The sequence below is a fragment of the Saccopteryx leptura genome, chromosome 2, assembly GCF_036850995.1.
Source record: "Saccopteryx leptura isolate mSacLep1 chromosome 2, mSacLep1_pri_phased_curated, whole genome shotgun sequence".
Classification (NCBI taxonomy): domain Eukaryota; kingdom Metazoa; phylum Chordata; class Mammalia; order Chiroptera; family Emballonuridae; genus Saccopteryx; species Saccopteryx leptura.
Genome location: NC_089504.1, coordinates 320,616,114 through 320,635,177, shown reverse-complemented (window position 1 = coordinate 320,635,177; position 19,064 = coordinate 320,616,114). Strand labels below are relative to the sequence as shown.

The following is a 19,064-nucleotide window of genomic DNA, read 5'->3' as shown; positions in this document are numbered from 1 at the left end:
TGGCTGCCCTGGGTGTTTGTTGTGAGTGTATATAGTTTTCCCTCTGCCCTGGCCCAGTTACTGTCCAAGTGAACAGGAAGGCTCTTGGCCCAGAGAAAGCCGTCTGAGCCATGGTCTACACCACCCTGTCTAAAATCAGATGGTTATCTGCCATGGCCCCAGTAGCCTTAGCCAGGAGGCTGCTCTGATCCTTAAGCACATCTTAGTGCTAATGCCTCTGTACCAGTCCCACCCTGGATCCCTGCACGGCCGTGAGCCTCTGCTTTCCCTGCGCTGTATGTGCTTCAGACTCTCAGGTCCCTGCTGCTGCTGTCCCATTCGCTCCCGGCCCACAGACGTGTAGACAAGGGTTGGCTTATATGCTGGCTTTTTCGCTGCCTGCTCTCACTGCTGCTTTTTCCTTCTTTTTTTTTTTTCACCTTCATCCATTTTTTTTTCCTCTCCTACAACTTTTTATTTTCTCCTTTCTTTGAAGGTTGTCAGACGTTACCGAGTCGCCCACGAGGTATATTTCACTGCTGTCAGCATCAGGCGTGGTCTGATGGCTTGGTCAGCTTTGCCTTCCCCTCTTTGATTTAGCCTGCATGAGTTCCCCACACCTCTAATCTTTTCATTTACTTCACCTTAAAAGGAGATTTTTTTTAATGACTGTTGAAGAGAATAACTTGAACTTTTTATAACTAACCCTGAAAAGCGTAGTTGGTAAATAATTCAGGTATATCTGTAAACTAATCGATTTAACCTTTTCTTTCTCTTTGGGGGTAAAATAGTCCTCAATAGCGTTGGCTTGTTTCACATCTGTCTGACATTGGGACTGTGCTCCTGGTTCACAGTAACTGCCGGCAGACCTGTTTGATACTTACAAATGAAGGGAGCCTTCAGAGTCTTAAATGGTTTCCCTCTGCAAAGTGCATATTTAAATATTAATAGACTAAACAGCTGGGGGCTTTGAGTCCCAGATTCTAAAATAAATTACTCTTCCTAGATATTTAAAATCTTACTTATGGTGACATTTAATGTAAACCCTTTTTCCCAATTCCCTTATTTAAAATAACTCTGAAGTAAGCCATTGCCTGCCCAAATGCAGTCTGCAGGATTTGCTGCCCTCCTGTGGTGCAAACTCAGTTCAGATAGTCTTATTTTAAGGTGAATACAAATCCAATGCAACTTCTTGGCAATGGGAGTCACTAAGATACTCCCAGGTCTAAAAGATGAGGAAATTGTTGTGGAGCAAGTTGTTCTCTCAGCAGAAATTCCCCCAGGATGTTTTTTTCACCTAGCTTCCTACCACCCTTACATTGTATGAGTTTTTTACCCATCATGCATCCTGTACACTACAGGTCCAGCCACATGGGCGATGGCTACCTCCAAACCAGACATCATGATCATCCTGTTGAGCAAGCTGATGGAAGAGGGGGACATGTTTTATAAGGTGAGGGGAGGGAAGGACAAAGCTTCCTCAAAACTGTTTTCTGTAGAAACAGAATGTATGTATATAGAACCTACCAAGGTCTTGACAGTTCTCATCTTTGGTTCTAGAGACAAAGGGAGAGTGCCATCCCTCATAAGTTGGGGATCCTGGGTTCTTCCTTCCCAACAAGAGAGCAAGAATAGCCTACATGTGTCCATAGCTGATCAACCTAAAGACTTAGTTTTTAGCCACTGATAGGTTGTTACATAGATTCTACATGGAATCTGTAAGTGGGACCTGAAAGTTCATGAGCCAAGTAAAAGTAAAATTATGTAGTACTGTGAACATATTTCTGGTCCATGAAAACAGTCATTGATCTTACCTTTCATACTTAATATATCCACAGATTTAAAGGTCTATAGTAGTAATAGTTTATCAGTACTTCTGAAGAGATTAGGCAACCAAGACAAATAGCAATTACAAGATTTGCTTGAAGTCACTCACTGAATGACAATAACAGAAGAATGGAGTCTTGTACTCACAGTTCAAGCTGCAGGCTCCGTGCCCTAACACAAACTCTCATGGCCTGTAGGAAGTCCCTTAAGAGTATTCCATGTCAGAATTACCCCGTTGTGTTAAGATTAGCTGAATCCTTTTCTCCTAAGGGTAAAAACAAATCCAACCCAGTTTGTCACAGTGGGTATCACTGAGACATCTCCAGGCCAAAATGAAATGACTGTGAAGCACGTTATCCCCCTCCCCGCCCCCGCTGTGTAAGGAGTGTACAGAGTTCCTGGAAGCAGAGTTGTCTTCCCTGAGAACCTTTTGAGTGAGAGTCATGATAGTCTAGGACTCAAGCTTCTAGGAAAGTTGCATCCTAACCCAACCATGATTACACATGACTTCAAAGAAGGGCCTCTTTCGCTGCCATATCTCTGGAGTTGATAATGGACTTAGATGCTCCCTCAAGCATCTAAACCCCGGTTATTACATAACTTCTGATATTCTGAGATACAGGGAGTCCTACCTTCAAATGAGAATTAGCAGAACTACTGTCCCACCCAGAATTCTGCCTTAGAGGGCTCCAAATCCCTCTTAATGAAAGGTGCTAGAGAGAAAATAAGAGACCGGGATCCCTGGTAAAGTTGCAGCTGTACAGGAGGATTGAAGTGGGCAAAGATCAGCTAAAGAGTGGGGGTGCCTCCTGCATCATCCGAGGCCGAGCTGACAGATTCTCAAATACAAATTGTAGGAAAAGTTCAAGGCTCCTGTGACCAGGTCCCTAAGCTGGTCATAGATTTACTTCATTTGGAAAAATCTCCCACATAGATAGAATCACAGACTATAAAGGTCACTTCTCTACCAGCACCCTACCCATGCCTTTTCCAAAAACAGGGAAAACTGATTGATATTATTTTATACCTTGAGATTAGGAACCAGCAAGTAGATTATTTTAGGTCCTACATCCCTGGCGAGGAAGAAAATGACCTCTGAGAACTGGCAAGGTGCATCATCAAACAAGGAGTTTCCCAGACAAGCCAAAATTCAGGAAGTAGTGATAACTTTGGCATGTTGAGGACTAGGAAATGATATGTGTTCCTGGGAGATCAGGTTAAGAAAAAGCTCCTTTGAAATGATTGAGATCATTCCCCTAGGAATCCAGTTGGGAAGCAGGGGTCCCAGGCCTGGATTTGTTTCTCTGGCTTGTGTCTTGGGTAACCCCTTTTACACCTTCCCTGACTGGGAGAGCCTCTCACCTTCAGGGCCGGACCTATTCTCTAGGTGGTGTTGGGGAGGGTTAACCCTTAGGAATAACTGGAGAGAGGACTGGAGTGGGACCAAACTTTGCTGCTCAGCAGACCGACTATGTTTTGCCATCTTGTCCTCCCATTAGAAAGGTAAAGTAAAGGAGGCTGCCCAGCGCTACCAGTATGCTCTGAAGAAGTTCCCTAGAGAAGGGTTTGGTGAGGACTTGAAAACCTTCCGGGAACTGAAGGTGTCTCTTCTTCTCAACCTCTCTCGATGTCGCAGGAAAATGAACGTAAGTCCCTCTCATCCCAACTCCTTTCTTCAGTCCTGGAAGTTGACAGTCTGTGTCACTCACTAGCTTTTAACCAGGCCTCTGAAATCCTTCTCTGGCCCGTTTAGAACTTGGTTGTCCTTCACAGAGCACTGACATTTGCAATTTGAAAGAAATCAACTCTGAGTACAATCAGCATCTCAAACTGTAAAACAGTTAATGCTGTGGGCACTTTCTCAGTTTCTGAATTTTCGTAACTCCTACTGAAAGTGATTGAAGTATTCTTATCATCCTCCCCACCCCCAAATCAACTTTCTGGTCTTTGGGAAAATGTGAGAGCAATTATCACTAGAATTCCAGCTGCAGTTAGATATGAATTTTAGTCATTCCTTTTCTTTCTAGAAGACCTCTGAGTCACTTACAAAAAGGCTGGAGAGAGGGCTCAGGAGCATGAACTTCAAGGTTTAATTCCTAAGGCTAATCTTGAACTTTTTACTTCTTTCCTCATATTTTTATTCTAGCATGCCACGGCCCTTCTTTTCTCAGGGAGGATCTTAGCACTCTTCTGGTCCTCTGTTGTCTTCCAAGTAGCCCTCAGTCCTTCTTGCCTGCCTTGCAGATGCAGCCTCTGATGCCCTCAGCACCTTGCCATGCGAACCCTCCAGGGCCAAGAGCCCTCTCTCAGACACTGGGAATAGCTAAGAGCATGGCAGGAATCTCTGACATCACTTGCCTGAGGTCTCATAAGGAGAGAGAAACAATCCAAGCAAACAGGAATATTGATTAATAAGGAACTCATTTGGGTAACAGTGAGTCAGCCTCAGTGGCAATGGGTCTGCTGCCAATACCAGAAAGATTATTTGTGTACATGATCTTCATATCCTCTATCTAAAACCTGACAGAGGAACCTGATACAGACCTGGGTGTCTCAGAGGACAGTTAGGGCCTGAAGAGGCAGAGTTGCCCCAGGTGCTAAGGACAGTAGGGCCGTGGTAGAGGTTCCCGGAGAGAGGGGAGGGGGGACCTTAGGGGAAGGTGGTAAGTAAGGTTCTTACATGAAACAGAAGAATCTTCACCAGTGTCCTATGACACCAGCCAGTGAAAGTGAGACAAAGAGCAGGAGCTACTGCCAACCTGCTGGCTTTTTGTTTGCCTAACAAATAGTATACTTCTTAAGTCATCTTCCCTGGCATACTGATGGTCTCAAAAGAAAAAATTAAAGGGTAAGGTTGGAGCCAGAGTAAGGTTAGAAGACAACCTTGATAAGATGGAATACTTGCTCTTTAGCTGCACATTTGTTCAGAAATAGTTAAAAATCACCTCCCGTGACCAGTGCTCTGCTTAGCACCTGAAGTCTGCCTTCTTGGGCACAGAATTGCCCGTTTTTGTTTTTTGTTTTTTAATTTTTACCTGTGCCCCAAGATCTTTGTTCTGCCTAAGGCATTAAGAATTATAAGTGTAATCAGAGGCTACTGTGCTGTCCTATGGCTTTGACATTAGAGGAGAAGGGAAAAACTTCTTTTTGTGTAAGGGTAAAACTGCAGCTTTGTGCCTCCAGGAAGTCTCAGTGATCAAGAGGCAGGTGATAGCCCAGACCTCAGTCATAGACTGGGTCCCTTGTTTTTTATTTTAAATGTTTCCTAAGGGCCTGACCTGTGGTGGCGCAGTGGATAAAGCATCGACCTGGAATGCTGAGGTCGCCAGTTCGAAACCCTAGGCTTGCCTTGTCAAGGCACATATAGGAGTTGATGATGCTTCCTACTCCTCCCCATTCTCTCTCTCTTTCTTTCTCTCTCTCTCCTCTCTAAAATGAATAAGTAAAAATCTTTTAAAAAAACAAACAAACCTACTTCCTCTATAAAAAAAATAAATGTTTTCTAAGCAAGGAACCACTTAAGAGAAGGAACAGACCAGAGAAGACCTCCAGAATAGAAAGGAAACTACCATTTACTGATCATCTGCTATGTTCCAAGAACGGTGTACAGAGCATTCAAATGCTATATTGCTCTTAATCCTACCTGTGAACTAGATATGGATGAGAAAACATACAACACACTCTGAACTTGAGCCCGCATCTGCTGCCCCTGCTTCATGGTCAGCGCAGGCCCCATCCTCATGGATTGCAGCCGTCCCTTTGAAAACCAGAGCTAGTGGACACAGCTGGAAGGTAGACAGTATGTCATGATAAACTATTTAGTTGGTTATATTTAAGTTAAAGCTGGGTTCGTTAGGTAGTTCACGACATAAAGTGAAAGTAATTAGGAGTCAATTAATAGGTAGAAACACTCATAGCAAGCTAAATAACATAGACTTTAATTCACTCACATTTAAGACGAGTAGCCGGCTAAGTCTAGGTCCTCACTTTGGTGGGGCCCCAAACAAACTTGCTTGGAGAGGCACAGAGCCTCATGGCATTGCCAAGGGGTCTCGGTGGGTGACATGGGGTCTGCGTTGGACTCTCGGGCAACTGCCATGATCTTCACCCCAGCTACTTTTATCTGATTTGGCCACGCATCACACCATAGAGTTACATGATCACACTTCATATATGTCATGGGCTTGATAAGGTAAGATTGAGTTATCAGAAAAGGGAGTAAGCCCATTACCCCTTGGTAATTGGGCCTTACATAGTGGGCTTTTATGTAAAATATAGTTAATCACATTAATTCACACATGGTATTGGCACACACGTTGAAACATATGGAGGTATCTCAAAAGGGCGTACCTAGTTACACCTAACTCACTCTTAGTTTCCTTTTTACATTTTATATTTTGATTTTATGTTTACTATAACAGTAGGATGAGGTTCCATGTGAGTGTAGATGTTTGTGTTTGCCTCATACACACGTGTGTAACTAGTTCAAGTTTCCAACGTCAGGTGCTTCATTGGGTTGACATTTGGCTTCTAGAATATTTTCATACTTACGGGCACATAAATTCCCATGAGTGGTTGTAGGTCCACACAGCACAAAGGCAGAAGGAACTTTCAAGCTGTGGGCCACATGGCTGGAGCCATACCAGGCATGTGAGGAATCCCAGGTGTTCCGTCCATGAATGTCAAAGAAATGTACATATGATCTATGTTATTCCCAAGTTGTCTATTTTTCCTATCTCTGCAATGACTCATTTGCACACCTATTGTAATGACAGGATTTTGGAATGGCGGAGGAATTTGCTACTAAGGCCCTGGAGCTGAAACCGAAATCTTATGAAGCTTACTATGCAAGAGCAAGGGCAAAACGCAGCAGCAGGTGAGGAGAGAGAGAGAGGGTAAAAAGCAAGAGGTCTCTTTTCTGACAATCTGGCCAAATTAAGATTGGCAAATCTTCGGGGCTATGGAAATCTAGAGCATTTCGCTTTGGGTAAAAAATGCCTTTTCATTGTTGGAGAATGGCACCTTCTTCCAAGAAGCCTCTGCCATATCTCAATCACTTTTTGACCCCCAAAGCAGATAGCATAAGGAAACACTGTGACCTCAGAAGAGGTCACTTAAGCAAACATCCTCTCAGCCCTTTCAGAGGGAAAGTAGGATGGGTCACTTACATCCACAGCTCCGCTTTCTTTTCCTATAGTTGTTTAAAAGGGAATCCCTGGCTTGTTTACAGTCTTCCTTCTGGGGCTCCCCTCAAGTCTGGTGGCATCAAACCTCCTTCTTACTAAACCCCCGCCACACCACGCCACGTCACACCACAATACACACCACACCACACCACACCCTCATGGAAACAGGAGGCCCTTGCTACTAGCATTGAGAAGACCCACAAGAAACTCCATCCCTCATGCCCATCTGCTGTGGTTTGGCCAGGGGGCAGAATAGGCCCCACAAAGTGATCCTGCCATCAGTGATCTTTGGATAATTTGTCACTGTCCTTGATGCCTCCTTCCCAGCATCCCACCCTTCTCCCAAACGGCCTGAGATTCACTGATAAAACCAGTGTGGGGATATGCTCCTGAAAATCAGACCCAGTGTAAGTCCAGTGACAACAGTAGCAGTAATATTAGTCTTAACTAGCTGGGGTAGCAGAGTTCTTCAAAAGCTTGACTATCAAGTTCTCTTTCCCACTGGTGATTCCTTCCCCCAGGGCCCATTGCTCTTTATCTGGGCAGTATTAGCAGAGAGGACGGGACTCTCTCTGACAGTTCATGTCCTCATTTGTAAATTAGAATCTGAGCTGCCTAGTCAGCCAGGCTGATACCTTCCCAGCTCTGATAGCAGAATGGAGGGGATACAGTGCTGTGGGACAAGGGGTAGAAAGGACAGAGGACAGGGTTCTTGCCTAAGATGGAACAGGCCTGAAACTTGGAGCCAAAATATCAAGAAAATAAAGAAAAAATTCTGCTGGATCGGCAAGATTTTTAAACACTGTAGTTACTGTTTTATTTCTAAGCTAATTGACAGTGATCCTGTAAATGACAACCCCACCCAATCCTCATACTGCTTGGTATGCATTTGGGCACTAACAGAGTCTTCCTGAAGGGCCTGGCTGGACCGACAAAATGGGGCCATTTCTCCCCTAGTCCCAGAGAGGCCAGAAGGAAGATGGAAGCAGAGTGGGTTAGGGAATTATTCTGGACTCCTCTAGAATGATAGCCTACCTGCTTCCTTCCTTAAAAATCAAATGAAACCCAAAACCCCTGACTCCTGCAGGTGCTACCACAGTTCTCTGAACTAGTGACCATGTTCTCAGCTCTGGGTGCTTCCTGTTGATTCAGAATAACCCCAGTTCCTGTGTTTACATTTTGTCAAGCAGACAGTTTGCAGCAGCCTTAGAGGACCTGAATGAGGCCATCAAGCTGTGTCCAAACAACCGTGAGATCCAGAGACTTCTGATGAGAGTGGAGGAGGAGTGCAGACAGACGCAGCAGCAGCAGCAGCCGCCCCTGCCACCGCCTCAGCAGCAGCTTCCAGAAGAAACAGAACCGGAACCGCAGCATGAAGATATATACTCTGTGCAGGACATATTCGAGGAGGAGTACCTGGAACAGGATGTTGAAAATGTTTCCATAGGCCTCCAGACGGAAGCACGGCCCAGTCAGGGGCTCCCGATCATCCAGAGCCCGCCCTCCTCTCCTGCCCACCGGGACTCCGCCTACATCTCTGGCTCACCGCTTGGCTCTCATCAGGTTTTTGACTTCCGGTCCAGTGGTTCTGTAGGTTCTCCCACTAGACAGGTCTATCAGTCCACCTCACCTGCTCTTTCTCCAACTCACCAGAACTCGCATTATAGGCCTAGTCCACCACATACTTCCCCAGCTCATCAGAGTGGATCCTACCGTTTTAGCCCCCCTCCTGTGGGAGGGCAGGGCAAAGACTACCCAAGCCCTCCCCCGTCCCCTCTCCGGAGAGGCCCTCAGTATCGGGCCAGCCCCCCAGCTGAAAGCATGAGCGTCTATAGGTCCCAGTCTGGCTCACCCGTGCGCTATCAGCAAGAAACAAATGTTAGTCAGCTTCCTAGCAGGCCAAAATCTCCATTATCCAAAATGGCACAGCGGCCCTACCAGATGCCTCAGCTTCCTGTAGCCGTTCCCCAGCAAGGGCTCAGGCTACAGCCAGCGAAGGCCCAGATTGTGAGGAGCAACCAGCCCAGCTCTGCAGTGCATTCAAGCACCGTCATCTCCACAGGGGCCTATGGTCAAGTAGCCCATTCAATGGCTAGTAAATACCAGTCTTCACAAGGAGACATAGGAGTGGGTCAGAGCCGGTTGGTTTATCAAGGGTCAATTGGGGGGATTGTAGGGGACGGGAGACCTGTGCAGCATGTCCAGGCCAGTCTGAGTGCAGGTGCCATCTGTCAGCATGGAGGGTTGACCAAAGAAGACCTTCCACAGCGACCTTCCTCAGCATATCGAGGTGGCATGAGATACAGCCAGACACCACAGATTGGACGTAGCCAGTCTGCATCCTATTACCCAGTCTGTCACTCAAAACTAGATCTGGAGCGCTCTTCCAGCCAGCTAGGTTCCCCTGATGTGTCACATCTAATCAGAAGACCTATTGGTGTCAACCCTAATGAAATCAAACCCCACCCTCCGACTCCCAGGCCACTGCTGCACTCCCAGAGTGTAGGCCTTCGCTTCTCTCCATCTAGCAATAGTATCTCATCCTCCTCCAACCTAACTCCTACCTTCCGGCCATCCTCCTCAATTCAGCAAATGGAGATCCCGCTAAAACCGGCATATGATAGGTCATGTGATGAGCTGTCGCCAGTGTCTCCCACTCAGGGAGGTTACCCCAGTGAGCCCACCAGATCCAGGACCACACCATTCATGGGGATCATAGATAAAACAGCCCGGACTCAACAGTACCCCCACCTTCACCAGCAGAATCGGACCTGGGCAGTGTCATCCGTGGATACCGTTCTCAGCCCCACATCTCCAGGCAACTTGCCTCAGCCGGAGTCCTTCAGCCCACCATCATCCATCAGCAACATTGCCTTTTATAACAAAACCAACAATGCACAGAATGGCCATTTGCTGGAGGACGATTATTACAGCCCCCATGGGATGCTGGCTAACGGGTCCCGCGGAGACCTCTTAGAGAGAGTCAGCCAGGCCTCCTCATATCCCGATGTGAAGGTGGCTCGGACCCTCCCTGTGGCTCAGGCATACCAGGACAACCTGTACAGGCAATTGTCCCGGGACTCTCGACAAGGGCAGACATCCCCTATCAAACCAAAGAGACCATTTGTGGAGTCTAATGTTTAAAAGACATTTGTTGGAGTGAGACCTATATGTTTTCACTGCACATGTTCAGGCTTGGTTTCCACATTTGAGGTAGTTCTCTAGCTTAATTTCTCATGTAGTTTCTGTGTGGTGTTCAGAGGTGGCAGCCCACATGCTGAAATCCTTTGCATGCAGCCGACTGGGAAGCTGGCCTCCCGGAACCAGGACTTCAGTTTCTCTTGTCTGTGCCCAGCCACATGCTTTCTCCCTCTCTTCAGATGCCAACAAGGAGATTGGTGTGCCGTGTGCTTTAACCCAGGGAGATCAGACACACTGGTCAGCTTTTTCCAGGAGACAATCGCTTTCACTGATGTTCTTGTTGTGTAAATGTCTTTCTCCTTTTTTACAAAAATAAGATGTTCTTGTTCATTTTCTTCTAGGAACTTTAGAAAGAGCGTGATGCCCCTTTGCCTTTGCATTCTTACCCAGTGTTATCCAGACAGCCGGCCCCATGTGCTCTTGTGCCGCTGTCGCCGCGGCTGCCAGCTCCCCAGTCTCTGTCTGGAATGGTCATTTAGAGTACTAATGGCCTTCCTGTGGGGGTAAAAGGATCAAGGCGAAAGAGAAGATATAAGCCTGTGGAATTGGAAGGGGGAAAAAAGAACAGTATAATTATGTGAAATGTCCCTACATTGATTTTTTTTTTCAAGAAGCATTTTAGGAACATTTAAAAAACAAACAGCCCTTTAAATATTTTGGTCAGCCAAGTAAATTGGATGAGAATCATGGATATTTTTTAACAATTCACTGAAAATTATTTATATTTTTAGCCAACAATTAACCATTAAAAATTACTGATTTTCCATGGGTGAGAGAAGGAATAGATATATAGAAAGAGAGAGGAGAGAGTGCTCCGGATTCTCATTGAGAGGCTGTAGAAAATCTTGGATTGGAGAAGTCTCCCTTTTAGATTCTGACACATCACCGAGCGTTGTGTTCCACGAAAGGTAAACTTCCGGAAGATTGGTGTGGTGACCCTGTCAGTTGGCTCTTCGCCTGGAGCCAGGCTTTGTTCTGCCCCTCTCTTTTTAAACCCAGATGGTATAGTGAGGAAATGGGTTCTTTGAAAAACAAATTGGATTCTCATGGGACTGAAAGACTTATTCTCAGAGTTTGCACCCAGGGCCATCATTACGTGCCAGATGTCTAATTCCATTTTGAGATCTATAGTTTTGTTATATCCTTTTTTAACCTTTTTTACAATTTTTATTTATTGATTTTAGAGAGAGAGAAACATCGATTTGTTCCACTTATTTATTCACTCCTTGGCCGATTTTTTTAGGTGCCCTGACCGGGGATTGAACCCACAACCTTGGCTTATTGGGACAATGCTCCGACCATCTGAGCAGGGCCTCATTATCTACTATTTCTTCTTTTAGGTAGGAGTGTTTGGGGAATGATATTTGAAAACCAGGTACTGCAGTGTGTCTCCTTTCAGAGTAAAGGACGCCGTTCAGCCTGGGTGGGCACATGAGATAGCAAGTCTTCTGATCTAGTAGTCCTGTCCCCATGTCTCTGTCTTGATGTAGTTTGGTTAGCTGTCCTCTGAGTGACTGAGACCAGCATGAAATGGATGGCAAGAACATTGAAAGCCAAAGCCTTAGCACAGGCCTGGTACAGAGTGCTTATCAGTTCTTAAAGTTTAACATACTAAATAACTAAAACTAAACAAAAGAGAATTAGTTCTGTTTTTAGGAATCATTCTGCTCTTGTTCTTAAAGGGCTATAGGAAGGGCAGTTTCCTGAATAAAAATCCAGATGTGATCAAACCTGTTTTAATAATAAGTGTCCTCTGAAGGCATTGCTCAGACATGGGGAGCATGAAGTTGAGATCAGAAATTCTTTGCAAATTTAGATTCTGTCAAATAGACAGACCCCTCCAACCCCAAGCATGCAGTAGGCCGGGACTCATCCCTGTGCTGGAAGCAAACAGCCGACTTCACTCAAGACCCAGACTCTTCCCGCTCTTTCTGATGCTGAAGGACTCTGCTCAACTAGAGCAGAGTGGTCACCAGTGTCTCTTCTCTTTCATCAAGAGATGAAATGCCCAGCACTAGCACAGCCTACAGCTGGGAGCCCAGCAGCCTCTCACTCCCGTTGCCCAGGTCCTATTGGGCTTTCTGCATCTTATCCCTTTGTACGTACCTCTCACTGAGGAGCTGCTGCTACGTTTTGAAAATGTTCTCAGTGTCTATTAGAAAAGTGCCCCCTGCATATTTGGAACACGACACATACCACCTGTACTCACTAATCTAGGTAGGTGAACAGGTCCTGTAGTTTTATATAAGTATACTACTGCTGCCACTTCTCCCCAGGGTCTTTCAGTTTTCCGGAATAAACAGGAGATTTTAGTTTATGCCTTTTAGGGCAGAACACCTACAATGTCGACAGTCAGAATGCAATTGTTTTTAAGCCATTGGAAGAGGGAGTGAATGTCACTACTGGGCGCCAGTTGTTTTTGACCAAAATGCCAACTGGACCTTATTGGGGGAGGAGACAAAAGTTCTTCCTTGTAAGCAGACTGCCTGTGCCCTGTTTTGCTACTTCACTGCCATGGGATGATCTCAGTACTGTACCTTAGACTTGCCCCTCTCCCAGCAACATTTGCTGAATCGATGTCTGGCATCAGGTGGGGGGAAATTTTCAAATGAAACCAGTAAGTTCCTCTCACCCAATTCACATCATCCTGAAATGGAGAAGTGGTGACAAACTTCAGCTTATAGGGTTCTCACCAAATTGTATGTTCCGTTTGCCCAGAATTCTTGCACTAATGGGTTTTCCATCATATAATGTCTATAAATGGGTGCACTTTACTGTTTGAATTTGTAACTCTAATACTGGATATTTAAGTGTGAGTAATGTCTTCATTAGAAAATAGCAAAACCGCTCTTGTCTTTTAGTGTATTTTTCAAGGGAAAAAAAAAGAATAAAGCAGTGGATCACATTTATAGCACAAGAAATAACTTGTAAATAAGCATCAAAAAGATTGAGAATTTTTAAATACAAAAACTATTTGCAGTGATTTTAAAGTGCTTTTCCAGCAATGTTCTTAGGGACTCCTGAGACATGGTTACTTTATTTACTGGATCAGTAAGGCACACAGTTAACAATGAAAAATTAACGTTTATTTACAAAGTAAAGGGAAAACCTGTGTAACATGAGAATTTGGCATGGACAAAATGGAGACCATTTTGTATCTGCTGTTGTATCTTGTCCAGGTTGCAGATGTGCACTATTAAAGTTTCAAGTTAATAGAGCACAAACCCTTCTTGTTCTCCCCACGTGCCCTCTTTTTAGATGTGTTTAACTTAAACTTGAAGGCTCAGGAAAATTCCACTAATTAGAATTATGTACAGCACCCCAGGTTGTCGTCCGTCCAGAGATACAAGTTTGCTAATGTAGTTAAGCCTGGATTACTAAACACTTTTCCTAAATTATTGTAAACAGAACAGCTTAGAGAAAGGTATTCTCAGTCCTTATATTGTATAGTAGTTTATGAACCCCTCTCTAAATGTTGGTATTTTTATATTCCAGAGATGTACCCAATAGAAAAATTAATCAGTATCTAATTTAATATCCATAAGTATTTTCCTTAGATTTTAGTCATAAACGATTGGGTTCTGTGGACGTCACCTTGCTTCACCATACTCTACCACTAGGTGTCACTGTGGCTCTGCACCGGGCTGTCTGGTAGCAAAGAATGGCAATATCTCCTAAGGAGCTGCTTGCAGGGCAGCAGGCAGGCCCAAAGGCTCAGAGGGTTCAGGAAGGTGAGAAAAGGATCTAGAAAGGGGTCTTCGTGTATCTGCGCCAGTTGTGGCAAGATGAGCTCTTGGAACACTACCTGCTTTGGACCTTCAGCCAGGCAGATGCTGGGAGAAAGTTGACTAGCACCCCCTTGCTCTGGTGGGTGGATAGGTAGGTAGACAATCCCTTCTTCCCCATGAGCACCCATCTCAGTTCCTCTTAGCCTCCAACTCTTAAAACTGCAGAGAAGTCACAGTTGGATGGTTTGATTCAATGATGGTTATTTTTCTACTGCAGAAATGCCTTGGATAAAACCAGTTACTCACTGAATCTTTGCCACAAAATGGAACAGGCTCCCCCTGGGGTGGGGGGCAGGATGTGCCTACCCCTGTCCCAACCTCACCTGCCCTGCCTGTTTGTCCCTGGGCTGCCCACTTCTCAAGCTAACCTGCAAAGGCAGCCTGCTGCTGTTTCCACAGAGGCCTGAGCTGCCCTGTTGCATGTGCATTGGGAGGCATGGCTTTGTCTCCTTTTCCTCTAGGAATTCCAGACTGACCATCTACCATGACTAATAACAATGAACAAAGGGCTTAGGGGTAAGAGCTACCTACAAAGACGTGTCATGGAAACCTTCACCATGCAATGCCTTGAACTCAGCTCTGGCTGCTCCCAAGAAAAGGTGGCTGGCTGGGGGCCTGGACACAAGCACAATGGGGCTGGTGGAGCCATGTGCAGAGCTACTTGAATAACCACTGGGTCTTCATCAACTCCTTTTATAACAGACCACTCAAGGGCTGAAGTGTTGGTAACCTGCATTTCGGTGTCCGAGGCCTCAGCAGCTGAACCACCCTGAGACGCTCAGGGCCACACGATGGCCACAGTCAGAGCTTCGAAAGTTAGTACCAAATGAACGCATAATTGGACACCAAAAATCAAGTGTTACTGTCATGTTTCCTCACTCACATCATCTCATTCCTTCCTGCTGACTCTGTGATATCTCCACTAAGCTGACCTGTCAGGGTTTAGCTGGACGCATACAGGTGCAGGCCAGCATCACCTTTGTTGTTGCAGACAGACCTACTCTGTGGAAAGGAAGGAGCCTAGCTGTGTTTTTCTAGCACTTGCTGGCTGGATTTTTCTTTTGCCTGATCACTAACCAGACATCTGGTTAGGGGACTCAACTCAATCCCTTCTGTCTCCAGGACCAGACAGTTAATTCTGGAAAATTCAGTACTTGAACGTACCTGCCTTATCGTGTACCAATTTAACTGGAAAAAACGAGAGTTAGAAATGCTGGCTCCAGATCTCTGCTTCATTCACAGGTTATTTTGGAAATCTGTAAGTTATACTTCCTGTTCTGGTTTGTTTCTTTGTTTTGTTTTGTTTTGTTTTCCCTTTGGCCGACTCCTGCTGAGCGGGCCGTTTCCTCGCCAGGCGCAGGGCAGATGCCATTCTCAGGCAAGGCCTCCCTTCCATATAGCACAGCATCTTTGTCTCTGTTCTGTCTTCTCCAAATCCAAGATGATTTTAATTAGTACAGACATGTACAGTCTACAATTAAAGTGATTTGTACTAATATGATTTTGATTCTTCCTTCTCTTTGCTGTCCTTTCAAGACACTTGCTGGAAAAAGCTTTAATGCACTTAGTTTTCCTTTAGGTTTTTCTATAATTCAGATGTAAAGGACTTTCTCTGTACAGTATATTATCCAATGCATGTTTGTTCTCTATCCTGATATATTGAACACCACACAGTTGTGAATTCGTGCCGTGGGGATGTCCCACACCCAACAGAGGCATCTAGTCCCCTGTATATAAGGAAAGACATTTTCCTTTGCTGTACTTGCTTGAGCAGTTTTATTGTCTGTACATGTGAGCTGTGTGAGATAGATGTGAAAAGTTAAATGAATGCATTTTTCTGCCCATGTATACAGATCGCCATCTGTACAATGAACTGTATGTATGAAAGCAAATGTACTTATTTATAAATGGGTAACACTTGGAAAAACAGCATTGTGGTGCTTCTTCTGTTACAATACCTCTCCAGGGAGCTGACTCAGGCTCACCCTCACTCACTAGGGCCTGCAGTGCCAAGGAAGCTCCCCTGAGGACGACTTCGGTAGGTTAAGGCAAAGGCCAAATACTTGATGATTTGGTTGGTCTCTAATGGGACATTCAGAATCACCCCTTCAGGCTTTATTCATTCATTGAAATGATTGAGCACCTCCTCAGAGTTGGACACTGGGATAGGCACTCAAGAATGGTGGACAAGAAAAGACAATCTGAGGGTGGGGGGACAGCCCCAGCTGTGGTTCCCAAGGCGAACTTGGTCACACTGGAAGCCCACTGTTTCCAGGGGCTTTATGTTTTCTTCAGAAATCTGGCCGGAAATTCCAGTCCTCACCATGTAGAAAGCAAGGCAGCTGCATTGTGAATGGAGAGGTTGCAGATTTCCTGAGACTGGCTGGAGACTCGATACCTTTTTTAAAAAGTGGCCAGCACTGAATCCTGCGACCTTTCCTGCCTAGCCGCTCCCTCCCTGCCCACTTCAGGGACAAGCAAGGAAGGAAACCACTTCCTCTGGACATCAGATTGTGCTGAACAAACATGCCTACCGGGTAACTACATCCATTTCCCCCCGAACAGCCAGAGCTGGGGAAGCAGGAACAGCCCAGCATGCACAGTCATCCCAGCCTGGACACCAGAATTGTTTAAAGAGGAGAGGACTCTGGAAGGAATCACCTGCTTGGTCTGAAAACCATTCCTGCGTGGCTCCAGTTAGCTCATTAAAAATCAAAAATGGGTAAGTGGTTGGCAAAAAAAAAACCCACAAAACTTTCTAAGGATTCCTGGGACATTGGGAGAAGTGAAAGGTAGTGTGATGGTAATTCCTAGAAAGGAATTTCCCTGAAACTGACTAAAAAACCACTCCGAGCATCAGCAGTGAACCTGGCAAGCTCTCTGTTGAATCCCAGAGGTCCCGAAGCGGACTGCCTTCCCCTTGTCATCTTCATTCCCCGGCAGGTGCCCTTTAGTGGTTCCTGGAGTTCAGCGTGCCACTGGACCCACATGCTTGTGGTGAGCCAGACCCCCTGCCATAGGCAGAGACTTAGCTTTAAAAATGGAAGCTGCAGGAGTTTGGAGAAATTTGAAAACCAAGTCCTTCCATTCCCAGGAACAAGGATGGCGTAGTCATGAGGGTATTGTATCTGGAAGGCCCTATGACAAACGAGGCCTCAGAAGGGACAATGCTCAGAGTCTTGTGACAGGCTGTTATGTCCCTGGCACTGTGATAGGGACTTTACACATGTTCTCTAATATTTTGCTCACATAATCTTTGGCAGATGACATTGTTATCTTCAAAACAAATGAGGAAGCAGATCTTGAGCGCTTACATTGCTCACCACAGGTGAAGGTGGGACTCTGACTCAGACATGTCTGGACAGTCTTCCCCTGTGCCATGCTGCCCCCGTCCTCAGAAGGGGTAATCTGGAAAAGCAAGTGACCTGAATGACAGCAGAAGGAGCACAGGCAGTGGTCAAGATGGAAGCTTGAAAAGTGGGACTTAATGCTCCTTTGGAGAAACAACTCTGCCAAAGTCAAGGGAAATAACTGGCAACTGTAGGGCTTCCAAAGCCAGTAAGAAGGTGAGATCTCTCCTGAGAAGGTGAAGGACTAACACCCTGGGGGGAGGGGCACATCCTGTCTGGGAGCATTTGAATGTTCACAAACACACGGACCCTTAAGATTAAGAGGCTAGCACAAAGGTCAGACGTGAGATGGCAAACTCACAGGGTCAAGATACCTCTTCCTGCATCCCGGGAACCAGCAGCTCTGACCTTGACTGAGAGATCGGCTTGTGATGAGGATCGAGCACTGTGCTTTGCATGCTTTTAAGCAAATGAAGGTCCACATAGAAGCCTTATTCAGGAGACTATAGATGGATAAATCAGAGCCCTCCCCAGCTTTGGCTCATATGGTAGAAACCAGATACTTCACTGAAAATAAATGTTAGGAAGAATACATGTCACCAGAGAGTTACTTACCTCAGCAGAGAACCTGCTGTAGGGTCTGTAAAGCCAAGGGCCACTCACATGTAGGTTCTCATTGAATTCGGACAGACGGTAAAGAAACGGTGGAGTTGGAGGGCAGTGGGCGGGGCGATTCTATTTACTGCTGTCTCACCAAGACAGACAAGCCACAAGAAAAGCCAAGGGAAAAGCAGAAACCTTTTCCAACCTGGAGGGCAAGGGATCAGGGAGGAAAAATATCCCACCGCACCTCTCAGTGATGGAGGCAGAATCTCTCTTCCCCTTCTGCTCTTTCCTTTCAAAACTTTCTGGCTGAAACCCCTCCTCCAGCAAATATTAGCAAAACAATGGCCCTTCCCAAGCAGGAAGGTAATTTGCAATTTCACAGATCACATATACCTGGCGCTTCCCAGCCCCCAATGCAAACTGTAAGTGAGCAAACCTAAAAATCATATTTTATAAACTTACTTGACCAATAATAGGGTCCCTTTAAAGAATGAGTCCCTGGTTATGCGTTGTAGCATTGTTTTAAATGACAGTGCTTTTCAGGAGCAATCAGGTTATCCTGGGAGACTGCACCCAACTTGACCATAAACACATCTGCTGGGCCTTAGGAATTGACCTAAAGTGGACCCTCGGCTTGTTCTCCAAGTTTTGCTACTCTTCTTAAGGGATAAAGAAACATGTCCAAAAGAAAAAGATTAATGGAATATGTAAAGCCAGTTGCCGTGGCCACCATCACAGCCACCTAGCCAGTGCAGGTCCGCATGTTATTAGGACAGATGGTAATGAAACAATGGAGCCAAGAACTGGTGGACCATTAGCTTTAATCCTAGCTTGCACCCAGCGGGCAAGAAATACACACAGTGGGAAAACACTTCCCTTTCCATTCAGGGCTCCCAAAGCCACTGACTTATCTGAGTTTCCTAGAATCAAAGGCAGGGGTCCCCAAACTACAGCCTCTGGCCGCATGCGGCCCCCTGAGGCCATTTATCTGGCCTCCGCTGCACTTCCGGAAGGGGCACCTCTTTCATTGGTGGTCAGTGAGGGGAGCATAGTTCCCATTGAAATACTGGTCAGTTTGTTGATTTAAATTTACTTGTTCTTTATTTTAAATATTGTATTTGTTACCG

General features: G+C 45.6%; 2 protein-coding genes across 8 annotated transcripts in view; one reads left to right on the top strand and one right to left on the bottom strand.

The window, feature by feature from the left end:
• Window positions 1-15,898, top strand: part of TANC2 (tetratricopeptide repeat, ankyrin repeat and coiled-coil containing 2) — a 372,265-nt gene extending 356,367 nt beyond the window's left edge. For 5 of the 7 annotated variants that reach the window (XM_066363071.1, XM_066363070.1, XM_066363068.1 and 2 more), the window contains 5 exons: window positions 476-505; window positions 1,341-1,432; window positions 3,306-3,452; window positions 6,582-6,682; window positions 8,183-15,898. In XM_066363071.1, the coding sequence (XP_066219168.1) occupies window positions 476-505; window positions 1,341-1,432; window positions 3,306-3,452; window positions 6,582-6,682; window positions 8,183-10,136 (2,324 nt within the window). In that variant the 3' untranslated portion in view covers window positions 10,137-15,898. The remainder of the gene's footprint in view (window positions 1-475; window positions 506-1,340; window positions 1,433-3,305; window positions 3,453-6,581; window positions 6,683-8,182) is intronic. The other 2 variants (XM_066363072.1, XM_066363067.1) reach the window with 1 other exon arrangement.
• The window catches only part of STRADA (STE20 related adaptor alpha), a 424,012-nt gene that overhangs the window by 90,903 nt on the left and 314,045 nt on the right, over window positions 1-19,064 (bottom strand). The gene's annotated exons all lie outside the window — the stretch shown is intronic.